Source organism: Gasterosteus aculeatus, chromosome 2 (assembly GCF_964276395.1).
Source record: "Gasterosteus aculeatus chromosome 2, fGasAcu3.hap1.1, whole genome shotgun sequence".
NCBI lineage: Eukaryota > Metazoa > Chordata > Actinopteri > Perciformes > Gasterosteidae > Gasterosteus > Gasterosteus aculeatus.
The window spans coordinates 18,268,355-18,283,254 of NC_135689.1; the positions used below are offsets into that span (position 1 = coordinate 18,268,355).

At 51.9% G+C, this 14,900-nt stretch overlaps 1 protein-coding gene across 5 annotated transcripts; it reads right to left on the minus strand.

Moving 5' to 3' along the window:
* Nucleotides 1–760: 760 nt before the first annotated feature.
* On the minus strand, nt 761–14,595 carry LOC120829681 (protein FAM110A). Of its 5 annotated transcripts, none has more exons than XM_078086128.1 (3): nt 14,410–14,595; nt 3,786–4,190; nt 761–3,498 (listed from the first exon to the last, which is right to left on the minus strand). In XM_078086128.1, the coding sequence occupies exon 3, from the start codon at nt 3,486–3,488 to the stop codon at nt 2,067–2,069; it is 1,422 nt and encodes a 473-aa protein (XP_077942254.1). In that variant the 5' UTR covers nt 3,489–3,498; nt 3,786–4,190; nt 14,410–14,595; the 3' UTR covers nt 761–2,066. The 5 variants fall into 5 exon arrangements, with proteins under 5 accessions (XP_077942254.1, XP_077942257.1, XP_077942256.1 ...); XM_078086131.1 differs by lacking the exon at nt 14,410–14,595 and adding an exon at nt 10,805–10,872; XM_078086130.1 differs by lacking the exon at nt 14,410–14,595 and adding an exon at nt 10,479–10,497.
* Nucleotides 14,596–14,900: the final 305 nt, after the last annotated feature.

A 14,900-nucleotide genomic window follows, 5' to 3' on the forward strand; every position in this document is an offset into this window, starting at 1 on the left:
TCTCGTAGGACATGTCAATATCGCTCTCTCCATCTCTCTCCATCTTCTCCGATCAACTTCCTCCAGTTACCAGCTTTTAAGTGACTGATCAGTTGTTTGATTTTTTTTCTCATATATCTGCTTCTCTCTCTCCCATTAGTGTCACTGGCTGCAATGTTCAGAGAGGCCTTGGACACTGAAGCGGGCTGCTGGCATAAAGCTTCATACTTCATCCGCAGCTTGCTTGCTTCTCTCTCTCTCTCACACTCTCACACTTGTAACCAGGAACTTGGGAGAGCAGTAAACCAAGGCCTTGTGCGATGATGTCATGATGCAAAGGGCGCTGTGGTTGTTGACAGGCGAGGAGGCCGCAGCAGAGAGGTCGCCGGTCCCGAAGGAGGCGAGGGGCCGCGTACCAAATGTCACCAAGTGCCATTTGATCCCAAGAGCGAGTCTGCACGGGGAAAGCTCAAATGTTTGGGTGAGAAACTTGCTGTTAACTAGACTCATAGTGTTTGGAAACATGAACCGTCAAGTGGCACAATGTGGTGACTCAACATGGAGGAGCCGCAGCGACCTACTTAGTGACCTTCCAGACCCAGACGGGGTCACGCCGCTTCTCTCCGCCCACGAGTGTTCCTCTAACCCTCCTTCACGTTTGCACGGTTTCACCTGAGCTCACAGGGCGCTACAGGAGGACCGGCTGTGTGAAGCGAAGGGTGGAACCACAGAACCGGCTTTAAGTCCAAAGACCAGTAAGAGAAAAACAACAACAACACACTTTAACAATTGTTTTGTTTTTATTCATGGTTTAGAAACACACCACTGTAAAGCATTTGGGATCGCTCACTTGAAGATTCTTTGGGAATCCGGTGCCGGATTTCGACGGCAGCCTTCGTTCCCCGGCCGGCCCTCTGGGCGCCCTCCCTGTGCGCCCGTGAGCGGCACCGGTACGAGGAGGACGCTCACACTCAATGTCCTGAGACGTTAAAAGGGGGAAGTAGATGCAGAGGGCGGAGAACTGGCACAGGAGGGACTTCCTCCCTCGCTCCCACTTTGACCAACAAGAAGTGGAACAAGTACGTGATGGCGGTCGCGTGTCATGTGACCTGCTTCTCGATCTGCATGTGTAGTTTTTTTAAAAATGTCCCTACACTAGAATTGCGGTAGATGTGATCGGATTGCACTTCGGATTGGAGATTGAATTCTGTACATCAAGTTGTTCAATATTAAAAATACATTAAGTTAAAATTTTCCAAATAAATATTGGTCCATATATTTGTTAGTTTGGCAAGTGCATCTTCCTGAGACACTTTCGGCACCGCAATAGAGATCTTTGTCCTTTTCTTCTGCTCTTTTCCCTGCACTTCCAAACCATCCTCACATTGCATGCTGAGACATTTCCGCTACTACTATGTGGGTCGTGACACCACGTCTCTCTCACACACACACACACACACACACACACACACACACACACACACACACACACACACACACACACACACACACACACACACACACACACACACACACACACACGCCAGCTGAAGTGATTGTCTGCGTGACAGCAAAGTGTGCGCTTCGTCCGCCCGACGAAAACCATAAAATGAATGTGTACAAAACGTTTCACTCGCATGCTGACAGATTCATATAATAACAGTCTTACAGCCCAAAGTCGTTCTTTTTAAATACAAATGCGTTTATGGAAGCTTTTTTTTTTTATATGAAGTTTCACAGTATCAACGTGGTTCTCTTCCTCCAACAGCGCGCGCACACACACACACACACACACACACACACACACACACACACACACAAAGTACCTAAACATGAGGAACAACAAACAAAACGTCCCTCCGCCTTCGTCCGCACATTCATCATTTACACCGATTACGTCTATTATTGCTTTCGTATACCAATGTTACACAGGATCGAGTGAAGAAAAGGGGACGTATCGTCCGTTTAGTCCTGACCCCCAAAAACAATCACTGATGTGTAACTTCCAGCGTCTCCACGGGAAAACTAAAGAGTTCCTTAAACGTGACGTAAGGCAGCCGAAGGTGTGGCCAGAGGCCGTGGTCAGTCTACACGTTCGACACGCCGCTGTTTGTGTCCCGTGCCTGACGGATGCCGTACAGCCACTTGATGACGCGAGCGTTCCTCTCGATGACGGAGATGCCGTACGGGACCCGTTCGTTGGCGCGGGCCACCCCGTCGTCTTCCTGCCCGACGGCCCGCGGCCAGACGGCGCCGCCGTTGTCGTCTTCCTCGTCCCCGCACTCGGAGCTGGGCGTGCTGACGCTGCGGAGCTTGGAGACGGACACGATGTCCGAGTTGGCCCTCGTGAAGCGCTCCACTCCCCCCATGCCCTCCACCTCCCCCGGGTCCAGCCCGCAGTAGTTGAAGAAGCGCTCCAGGTCGGCGGTGGCGCGCGAGTAGCGGTCGCTCAGGTCCGACTTGGAGCGGTGCAGCGCCGGGTGCTTGCGGCCGGAGCCCTTGGAGCTGGCGTTCGATATGCGGGTGAACGCGGGGGACGCCGGCGGGATCATGCCGCTTCGGCCCAGCATGGGGCTGGGGGGCAGGTAGACCGGAGGGGAGGGCAGGGCTTTGGAAGGGGTGAGGGGCTGGCTCTGGGAGGCGGCGGGAGGCGGCGGCGGGGGGGGCGGGCCCTGGGGGTGTGCGACCTGCCCCTGGGCCGTCTGTCTGGGCCGGAGTTGGGGCTGCAGCAGGACCCTCTGAGGCTTCCTCATCGCCGCCAGAGGACGAACGTCCACCCTGCGCACCGTCACCGAGTTGGGGGAGATGTAGGGCGTTGGAGCCCCAATGCGGGGCGCCCGTGCTGGAACGGGGGGCGGGCGGCGGGTGGGCTCTGCCGCGGGGGTCCGCAGGTTGTTGTTGAGTGGGGAGGAGGTGCAGGAGGAGGTGGACGACGAGTTGACGGTGCAGTGATTCAGCGGTTTGAGGTTGTTGAGCAGCCGGTTGCTCCTCTCTTGCTCGGCAGACAGGCTGCTGCCGATGCTCTTAGCCCCCGACGAGGGAGACGAAGAGGAGGGGGAGGTGGAGGAAGAGGACTGGGAGCAGGGCATCGGGCCAACGCATACATCATTGATAAGATTGTTCAGAATATCCAAGTTAAGAGCGGGTCCTCGCCTCCAGCCCAGTCCGTCCCTCCCTCCTGCGTTGTCCACGTCGGCCGGGCAGCGGGGGCCTTTGCGGGCGGGGGGAGTGCTTATGTGGCACTGCAGCATCATCCCCGGGGGAACCAGGGGCTTGCGGATGGCTGGCGCCTTGATGGGGGCCTGGCGGGTGAGGGCCACCTGCTGGCTCTTCACGTACTTGGCCTTGTCGGCCTCCAGCCGCTCCACGGCGCTCGGCTTGCGGGCGCCCGGCTCGGCCGGCCGGCGGAAGTAGTCGGGGCCCTTGTGGAGGATCCTGAAGGGAGTGGAGGAGGGGAAGGGGCCCCCGGCCAGGCGGCCGTCTGACGGCCGCAGGGTCTCCACCGGCATGCTGGAGGAGCTGACGGAGAGAAGGAAAAACATTCTCCGTCAGTCAAAAGCTTTTTAGAACGACGCACGAGAGAGAAGACGAGCAAAGAATCAAGCGTATTTATTTATTTGTTTTTATAAAGCAAAGAGTGGTTTATAGCAACCGCTGCACACAAGGAGACAGAAGTTAGACTAGAGACAAACGGGGGGGGGAGGGGGAGCATCCTTTTAGAGCTCCCAAAGCTTTAAGAATAGAGCTCTATTGTAACCTCTCTTTTCTTCCCACTTTCCTCCCCCTCCCCCCTTTAACTTCCTTACCGGTCGCTGTGCCGCGGCTCCCACTTCTCTCCGTATCGGCCTCCTTTTCTTCCCTGTGGCCCCCTCTCGCTCCTTTATCCTCCCTCTCAGTCAAAGGCTACTTCTGGGACGCGGCCAGTCGGGGTCAGATTCCACATCAGGCCCGGCCAGACCACCTCTATTAAGCCCGGCGTGACCCGGAAGGTCGGGGTGGGGGGGGGGTTTCGGTGGCAGATCGTGGGGTCACCGGGCAGCCACAGTAGAGTCGACGGGGAGCTCCTTAATCCGAAACGCGGGTCCGGTAGATGAGGCGGCGCCGGCCTTTCAGCTCCCCGTCACGATGTCGGAGCGGCGAGTGTCAAAACGCGTCCAGCTGACAGCAAACAAATAAGCCGTCCCGCTGCTCAGACGGAGGACTCCACGGTCCTGGAGAGAAACAGATGGAAGTCCAAGTCAGATAACAGCCGAGCGCTCACTTATCCAGCCGGCTCGCCTCAACAAAAGCGTCCACCACGCACCGATATGTACACACACACACACACACACACACTCAGAAACACACACGCACACAAACACAAAGTGTTCTCCGGCTGACAGGGGGACTCGCTTCAACACTGAAGTGGAGCAGACGGGACAAGCTTTAATACAGAGTCTGGCTCCTCCCAGCCGGCCAATCACACGTCAGGCCGAGAGCGAGGGAGTGGGGGGGGGGGAGGAGGTACGCTCCCATTGGTCCTCCCACTACGGGTTTGGACCAATTGGATCCATCCCCCGCCCCCCTCCCCTCGGAGCACAACAAAACACCAGGGCAGGGTTTTCATTCAAATAGAAATTCTTTGAAAGGGAGAAAGGGGGAGAAAAAGAGAGGAGGACAACGGGCAAAAACAGCTGCAATCTTCTGCCCAGCGGGGGGGCAGCGAAAACACCGAAAGCCGGCGCAACTGTTCCTTTGCCGGAGCCCTTTGTCTGCGCAGAGGACAGACAAGGTGTGGACGGTGTGTGTGGGACAGACGGGCAGTAAACAACGGACTGATTCCCAGTGTGACGCGGTCAGATCTGGATCCCCAGCTTGTCCTGGTGCTTGTGGTGGGACGGATATTAAAAGTGTCCTAATGCACACGCAGCTAGTTTGGACAGACGGGAGGGGACAGTTGGTTCATATTACTTCTATCTGAGCGTCGTTTTTGCCTCTTAACTCAGACTTGCCAGAAAAACAATTGTTTAGAACCCCCCTCCATCTACATCTACGTCTACTTCTCCACCTCCCCCTCCATCTACATCTCCACCTCCACCTACTTCTCCACCCTGCTCATCCCTCCGAAGCAGCTTTGTGTCCTTTACAAGTCTTCACTCCGAGGTTACATCACACCCCGTTTCCCTCCTCCTCACCTCCAACAGATCTATTCGCACATTTTTAATTAGTCTTTTTATAGCCGTCTTCCTCAACATGTGACCCTGCCCCCCCCCCCCCCCCCGCTCTCATCACTGAGCAGACCAGCGGCAGAGAGAAAACGCAAAAGCGATCATGACAGCTGACAGACATGCACGTATACATACACACAACACGCGTGGACACACAAACACACGTTTGTTCTGAGGAAGCTTGAAGACCCACATATGTGCACAAACCGTCTCACTCACACACACACACACACACACACACACACACACACACACACATACACACACACACACACACACACACACAGCTTTCATCTCGACTGTTTGACAAACAAAAAGAGGTTGAGAATAGTATCGCTTAAATTACAAACACATTTGCATCACCGAGAATAATGATTCAAACATTCGGCGCAAAAGCAAGAGCCGGAGAGCCTCTGGGGAGAACCTTCAGAAGATCGAGCAAAAAAAGAAATGACTATAATGAGCACGATGGAGGAAGTGATCGGAGAGAGAACATCTTCTAGGCAAAGAAGGATTGTTCACTTAGTTGCATAAAGACAGAAACCCACGAGACGTGCAGAAGACGATGATGACATCATCCTCAGACTGACACACACACACACACACACACACATTTGAGGTGGTCACTATAATCCCATGATCCACAGACTGAAACTGGTCAGATGAAATCAATTCTACATCAATTCATTCTCCACGCAGATCGGCAGATCAGAGGAGAGATGCAAACATGGTCCGTTTGGAATAAAATCAGAAGCTAGAGTCGTCTGTTACCTCACAGCCTCCAGGGTCAGACCGCTAAAAGCCCTCAAAACAAGGAGTGCATTGGTGAAGCATCAAAATGAGTGTGTGTGTCAGTTAAGAATAACTGTAGTCTTGTTTTCCTAACTTTCCATTTATGTTCTGTACTGCAGTTTGCAGTGAACAGCTGACGTCTGTAAAAAAGGAATTTGGTTTTCTGTTCCACGATGGAAACTTTGATCATCGCATGCTAACCACGGCGTTGTTTTCAATCCGACTGCCTCTTTACGCTTTCCAACCGCAACATATTGGCGGCTGAGGATACGTGGCTTCCGGATGTCTGCTGTGTGTTTGGGGGGGCGAGAGGTTGCGTGTCACAGTGGGCGATGACCTAGAAAGAAAGGAGAGATAAAAGCGCACCATCTCTAGATCGCTGTGGCCCGCAGAGTGGGGGGGGAGAGGGGCCTCCAGCTGAAAGGAAAGGATGACGGTGTTTTCCACCACAGCTGACTACACGGGCGACTACCTCGCAGGCTAATTACAGGAGAGCAGAAGCCCAGTGAGCAGGTCCATCCCAGGAAGCAGTGATGCATTTCACAGAGGTTGCCTCCGAGTGACCAGGACCGTAGTCCGTCTGTTCACAGTGCACTGCAGAGGGACCGCGACTCCCCGACCCAGCTACTGCTCAACAACAACAACAGCGTTGTACAAAGTATAGACTTTAAAAAAAAATCCATGGCCATGACACCAACTGTGACCACACACTGAACACAAAGATCAGCTTTAAACTTCAAACTAAAATTAAACTGATGACTGCACCAAGTGTCCCCCCCCCCCCCCCCTTACCTTAACAGAGAACATTGTGTCTGGTGAATACAACATAATGGTGTTGGTTGTTGGCTTGAGGAGCAGTGGAGTATATAAAATAGGGAATAAGAGAGGAGGTGGTGCAGGGAGGACCGTTCTATAACGAGCTGATGAACACTAATCCCCCTCCAGGCTAAATGAGCTCAGTTAAGCATCTTCCCTGGATCTTCTGGATGAACGAAAACCCAAAAATTACAACCAAACCTGGCTACTAAAAAGGGCCCTTCTGGGACGGCCCAGATTCCGTTTGTGAGTCAATAAAAAGCTTAAAAAGGGGCAGAGTTCAAAAGGTTATCGGTCATGTGTCTTGCGGGCTGATTTAGGCAGCTCCAGAGAGCGCTAATGAAGACGGAGAGGCGAGCGGCGCATGATGCAACCCGTACGGCCCGGGCAGCCGGCGGCGCTGCTCGCTTCCTACTGAAGAAAGAGCAGCCGGGTGGAGACACGCACGACCGAAGCGCACGGACTGCAGCGGTTATGCAACACACCGAGGTCTAGACAACCACTGGGCCGTGAGCATCTGGGTTCATCTTTGTACGGCCCTGTTGCTGAACCCTTGACCCCCTCCTCCTCCTCCTCCACCTCCTCCACCTACCCATCACTGTCTGCGCGTGTGGCCCCAGGAAACAAACACACATCCATGCACAATTACACCCGTGGGTGGGGCGAAGAGGGGTCCAATGAGACCCTGTCATAAGGTCTGCATCCACAAATGTCAACATCCTCATTTCTGTGTGTGTGTGTGTGTGTGTGTGTGTGTGTGTGTCGGGAAGTGCGTGGTGACGGAGCAGGTAATCAATGGAGAGCAGCTGGCAAAGTCTCCCCTTGGGGAAACGTCACTTGGCAGCTACTGCAAATACATTATTGAATCGGCCATTTTCCCACATTAAATAGACAAACGCATTCAACGTGTGAAAAAAGATTTCGCCCAGTCTGGATCTGAAATTTGTGGTAAAGGAAGCATTCAAAAGTTATACGGTACTCAGTCTTCTCTCCAGAATGGAACCAATGTTTGGAGGTACATCTTGAAGGACGGCAGCCAGCTTTCAGTTTTGAAAATAAAAACAAGAACCTACGGTTGTTGTAGTTGAGATATTTTGAACGATAGATGTGGGGTGACTGTGGAGAATGTGCGGATTGTGGAAACTGAAACGCCGCCCCTCAAACGGATCCTCTTTTGGGGAACGTAATTGCTAGTGTGAGTGTTTGGATCACTGGCTTGAAGCTGGAACCAAACACGCACGGAGACGCGTGCGCGTGCAGACTCACAGGCACACTAAAGAAATGACGTGCCAGCTGCATTAAAAAGATACCAAACAGGTGAATACCTGCACAGTCACGTGCACTCACACTCACACACACAAAGCCATGGCAATGGTGACTGAAGGCAAACAAACCACAAAATAGACATCCACGTGAACGTGGTTGGAGGTAGGACACATTCACTACGCCGTTACAGCCGAGGGGGCAGACAGAAGGAAAATAGTCCCACAGCTGAAGCTGCCAAATGTTTCAATCGAGAGCAATATTTTTAGATTTCAGCATTCCATCTCCGGGACGAGCAAGCGCAGGCCGGGACGCAAAGAGAGACTATGTGCAGCCTGTATCAGACTGCAGCATTTCTGTCGCTATGTGGGCTTTTCCAAACCACCCAAACGAGGTCTTGCTTAAACATAAAGATGCCACAAAGGGCGTAGCTCATTAAAGACATGAACAGGAGGTAAAGATTACTTACATGACGTACACGAGTCACGCAGGGAGACCAGAGTGTTCCTGTGCGTCTGCCAGACAAACCAGCACTAACCTGAGCGCTCTCCGCTCCTCGGCCTCATATGCTTTCCTCCCCCCCTCCTGCCCGGGACGACTCCGCCCCCCCCCCCACCCCCTCCCGGGTGAGATCGGGACGGGTTCTTTTCCTCGCTGTCGCGTGACGTTCCCGACACTCATTACCCCGTCGCTCTTGCAAAGTGCCATTTCCACCATTGCAGGAAAGCACGGCGGGGGGGGGGGGGGCGGCAGGAAGAGGTGAAGTGTCCACACGGCGATCACCATGGAGAAAACAATGTGGACATCGGTCACTTTAGAGCCAAGCAGGATATCGTTATTGCTCATTTCTTTTAAAACCTGTTGGCGATTCTACAGAACAAAACAAATCTTTCCTGCAGACTTCAGCTGGAAACATAGTCGGACTGAAATGAGTCCATAGTTTCTGTGTACTTGACCACTTCGGCGGCATTGATTTGTCTGTTAATCAATAGGGTTGACTGACCCAGAAAGATTGCAGCCATACATTACAGAGAAATGTCACTTAGTTTATTGAGAAGTGGGTGTCAAAGGGGAATCTCACGGAGGCCTCGGAGTCTCTCCTGTCCTCTCATCACGCTCTTCAGCTGCCTGACGTTCAGTCCAGGTTCCAACAAACTTTGGTCACGCGACGGCACTGAGGAGCACAGAAACCGATGCTCCCTCACAGAATCTGGTCAGGCCGAATGCGCCACTGGGGAAGGATTTTAGGAGAGACATGGAGAGTCTAATGTTTTGCGATGACGCGCTTTATAGCTGCCAGAGTTCTTGTTCTGGTTTTGGCCGAGGCGTTTGTGCTGGTGGACTGGTTGCTGGAGTCCGAGGAGCTCCCAGTACGCCGCGTGATTGGGTCAGAATTCGTGGCGAATCCAACCTGGTGGCATCCAGGACAAGCACGGAGAACAACGGTATGGAAAGTCTTCCCGCTGACGGTCCGTTGTACTTATACGGGTCAAATAGTCGTCGGTATTGCATTGAGACGGTTTCATAAGCAGTTAAATTCTTAATTAGTAAGACATTTCCTTAGAAAAGAGTCATGGCAGTGGATGAAAGAGGACAAACAACATTAATTGACTGCATTTAGGTGGATTTACCTTAGTACTACAGCCCAGCATCCCAAAAAACACTGACTTCCTCCAGTTATTCCTGCTAATATTAGCCTTTCCCGTCCAATAGATTGATCGGAGATAATAAACAATGTATTCTAGTAAATGAGAAAGTCGCGAACGGGAAGTGGGATAACATACAGTACGGTGGATGAAAGAAAGGGATTATGATTATGAAGGGGGGGGCAGGGATATCCTGTCATTAGGGGCTTCCAAACAGGGGTCCTGGAGCAGCTCCAACTACTGGAATACCTCCAGAGTATTCCTGTGTGTTTGCACATAAATTAATACGGAGTAATTGCACTTTCCATTCCCACGAGTGTTTTTCTCCACACAGACACACAGAGGTGCTTATTTAAAGGAGTCAGCGGGGCGACGAGCCACCTCCCCGTGGTGCGCGCACACACGCACACGCACGTATACAATCCGACACGCAGGTCCAGGCGCTCGCACCACAGTCTAAAAAGGCACACACACACACACACACCGGAGGCAGCAGCGGGGAGCGGACTTCCACTCCAACTCCCTCTTCGTAGAAGGAAAAAGCAACCTCTGAACCTCTGAAGTCCCAAAAAAAAAAAAAAATGGGACGGGACAGTAAACCTTTCGGCTGGGTCAATAAATTCCAACACCGTCTCCACCTCTCTGTTAACTCATCAGTCACAGTCACTCGCTGCCTTTATCCCTTCCTTGCATGGATCGGGGCAGATGATCACGCATTCATCATCTTCGTTCCTCTGCTCAGGTATCTACGCTGCTCTTTGGGTAAAACACATACTTTTTCGATCTCCTCCCTCGTCTGCGCTTCACCTCCATTCCGTCTTCAGGAATTCTTCAACTGCCGTCATCCTCGCCCCCCTCTCTTGTCTCGCACCCATTGAAAGCAACGCGATACCGTGCCGCAGGGAACTTTTTCTGACACGATACCCGGTGAGCGTCCCGGGCCCCCCCCTGCGGTGTGGCAAAGCACCTCCATGAGAACTTGCCGCTTGGCTCCGAGACACGGAGGAGGCAGGCGGATTAAGAGCATTAGTGCGAGTGCGCGGTGCCTTCTCATTTGGCTGAATACTCTGTGATCCATGATGCACTTACAAGCTCACTCACCCACATAACGATGACAACTGTATATTGGCACACAAGGGCAGCGGCAGGCACCTCTTCTCTCACATTCCGCGAATGCAGGGCCACTGCGGGCCGGCGTCTCGCGTTACTGCTGCGATTGCACAGCGGCGTGCCCGAGCAGGCCGGTCCCCATCGCCACCTCCAGCTGCTGGAGAAAGACACTGAACTGGAACCAAACCCCTGAGCAGGAGGATCGGGAGAGGTAATAATATAATGGCGACTGCGGAGGAATCGGCTCACATTTCCACTTCATTGTCTTGAAATTGCCCGGGATCAGTTTGTGACGGACAACCAACGGCGGTTGAAATTCAAATTTCAAGGAGGGACTTCTTATCAGGCCCCGTTGACATGGACGCGCAGCGGGTGTTGACTTTCACATGCTCATACGGGCTGCAAACAAACCCAAGCAAATATTTTGGGCTTGTTTAAACAGAGTTCTTTAAGGCGCCATGTGGTTGGTTTCAGAGCCCTTGACCTCTTCTTTAAATCGAATGCTGCAGATAAAGAAAGCAGACGAAACTGTGTGCTATGTAAATAAGATGCGTCTCTCCGTGGCCCACTAGATAACCTCCTCACCAGACAGACATCTTCCCCCGAACTACCGCCTGACACAGAACGATACAAAGTGCCGTCGTGAGAGGAAGTGATTGAACTCATTCAGGAGTGGACGGCGCTGACGGCGCAACGGAGAGCATCCGATGTGTTGAAGCTACATGCGACGAACAAAGAAAGCAGCGTTGGTTGTTCGTGCAGAGAGTTTGCAGCTACGTGAAGACAGAATACCAGAGGTGATCCTGATGTGACACAACAACGCAGTTTGTTTGAGGTCGTTGGGCACCAGCGTGGAGTCGGCGGGGTTAATAATGGTTGCTTGATGACGACCTCCAAGCAGCCGAAGGGACTGAAGACAGGCGAAGAGACACACAGAAAGTCACTAAACCAGATACGGCGTGTATGCAGGCAGCCGCAGACCCAGTTATGAGTAAGAACTCGATCTGCGTGTGGGCGTGTGGATGTGGGAACGCCACGCGCCCTCCTACATTCAGAGTAAGGCTGATTCACTCCAGCCGGCCTGTAGGACATTTAGCTCACGGAGGACGCCAGTCTGGACAACTGCGCTAAAGATAAAACGACAAAGGGCTCTTACGGGAGACTTGCATCAGGCGTGCTCTCCCTCTCGGCGGTTCCTCTCGGGGAGCGAAGCGCTGTCAGCTTGTCTCCGGTTCGCGAGTCTTGAGCTGCTGACCTCCGCAGTTTGGCACAGTCAGACACAGCGGGAGCCACACTGACCTCATTCCTCAGGGGAAGACCGGCCCAAAGCGAGAGCGCCAAGAGGACCAGTGACAGACGGGAGCTCCGGTCACGTGCCTCCTGCTGTCTAGGATATTTAGACCAGATGAAGCTGGACCCGACTGTCCAGCAAGAAGGCCACGCGCACGCTTCAAAAGTGAGAAGTCAGCCAGTGGAAACGCTCCAGTGGCGGTGCCTTGGTGCACGTCAGACACAACATGAGAAAAAGAGTTGCTTTTGCAATGAATCACCCATGTAGGACTGCTCTTCTAAATGTGTCTAGCACATGTATGTTTCATTTCCTGTGAATCCCTCGTGCATGTGCATGTTTGCTTGCCATCGGACTCCAGCGCTGCACCCGGTGTAATTAACATGTTAAACACTAGGCAGCCGCCCAGGACAGAGAGACAGGGAGACCGACGGGATACTAGAGAGAGACAGTGTTGTTTCTGTTCCCGTCAGGTTTAAATTGACACAGTCAGCAAAACAAGGCAACACTTTGGCAGCAGCCGGAGAGAAAGTGTGTGAACTGAAGCCACGCGGCCTCAGAGTCACTCAAACACAGACTTCTGAAACAGGGATCGTGGGATCAGAACGTGGCTTTCAACCAAAGCTGCCGTGTGTCACCCGTCCTGTCCTGGACCACGCGATCATCTGGATGAGCGGAGAGGGAATAGAGAACGTCCCCTCTGGCGTTTGTGACGTGTCCCTCAGGGCGGTCGCATTGTTAAGCACAGACTGTGACATCACAGCCGCTGACATCTACAGCTTAGTCATCGACAGCTACACTCACCCAAAACACAGAGTAGTTGGAAACAGGATGGGGAAAAAAAGTCGTTTTGACCATAAAGTGTCTCAAAAAATGTCCGTCAAGACCACGAGCGAACGGTTTTGTCTTTAAATTCCTTGTTTTGTCATAACAAATGCCAAAGACAGCCAACTTACAGAGAACAGAAAAAAGCAGCAAATCCGCACATTAAGCAAATGTGTACGTTTATGGATGTAAACACTTTATAAATTAAGATGATCAAAATGTTCTGAGCTGTGGTTGAGTGTGCAGTGAATTACAGGAAAGAGTCCACATGTCACAGGAACACTTTCAGGCATGAATTATTTCTATTTGGTACCAAACAGTCACGGCCTTGAATCAATTAACATAATTAGAAATAAAAGAATTACATAATTTGTATTCACCCCATTTAAATGATGGCTTCACTGTAGAGTTATTCAGAAGTACTTAAGCATGAGGTTTGAAATAATTTGCCCACCAGCATCGCAGAGCTGCTGAATTAGACAAAAGGCTGCGCCCGTCTCCTGCTTCGATACCACGGGTGGGTTATGGCTGGTGGGCCTCTGGGTCTTTAGCTAAAACCCACCAGAAGCTTCTTTCCAGACATCACCAACACATTTACTGTTTTCTCTCGTTCAAATGAAGGAAACAAAGTCTCTGAGGAACTTTCAAATGGCAGATGTGAACAACAGCGGGCAGCTGTGCACCACGGCTACGTGCACCCTGCATCTCGGTTTAATAGCCTTGTGCTTTTTCCATTATGATATAAGCAAATCCAGTCAGCAGACTGGTTGTCTTGTTTTTCCCAAAATGAGCTCTCACTCTGAAGGGGCCCACAAAAAAAAGAAAGAAAAAAAGACCCAACGCTGGCAAACAAGAGGATCTCTCCAGACTGCAGGCTGCACATTCCTGCCCTGGGAATGATCAACACGGGGAAGTTGAAGGTGGTTTGTTTGTTGCCGTTGCCCAAGGTGAACCGCTTCTGCAGGTGTGTGTCAGCCAGTTATAAAGGCAACGTACAGTCTACTTTACTCACTTATTACTCACATTATTCACTGCGAGGATGGAGCAATAGCCCAGCCGAATGTCTCTCAATCAAAGGAGACACCTCTGCAGGAGGTGGTTTCAGAAAGATTAGAGACCTTCGGCGGGTTAAATAGGGCGTGAACATCTCGCGGAGGGTCACGAACCTCCGGCAGCAGAACACAGCACCTCGGTCATGTAAATTACCACGCTGCACAACAATGGAGCACGGATAACAATCCGCCTACACTTTGCTACGAAACACACAAATCCTGTAACGTTAGTTAGATACTATGATGTCAAAATGACTCTCCTAGACTTTAAAAACTTACTTTGCTGAGAAATACTTCTAACGTTACCGTCGACTTGTAACGCGTCCTTTGATTTGCTCTGTTCCTTCTGTGTTAGCTTAATAAAAACCTTCTTTGGTCACAAGTCGCGCATTTTATTCACACCACCACTTTCGCGTCAGAGGCCGACTCACCCGCGTCCACGCTTCTTTTGGGCGGTCGGTGTGTGTTTATCTCCGGGTGTCGCAGCGGTAACTTCTGGACACACGCAGCGGTCGAATCGCCTTATCGACGTCAAATCGAGTCCGCTTTCACAGAAACTTTCAATGTTGGCGCGGTTGACACCATTCATGACCCCCAACCGACCAAACGGTAACACAAACCCGGGCTTTCTACGCTTATGAAACAACCTTCGAAATGATGCAATATTGAGAAGACATGTTTAACTGACCGTTTGAAGGACTCTGAAACGCTTTGTGCCTTTTGCGTTATAGTTTATTTAAAAGAGACCACCCCTTAAATCCACCCCACGTTGGTACGGTCGGGTTTTCTTCCCATTGGTCAGCCGGGGCCGTTTACAGTTTTGGAAGACGCCGCGTGCCCGATACCTTGGTAACCACTTTCCCTCGCGAGACGATCTGTTAAACAGCCCTTTCTGACGTCATTCCTTAGAGGTACAGCGCTC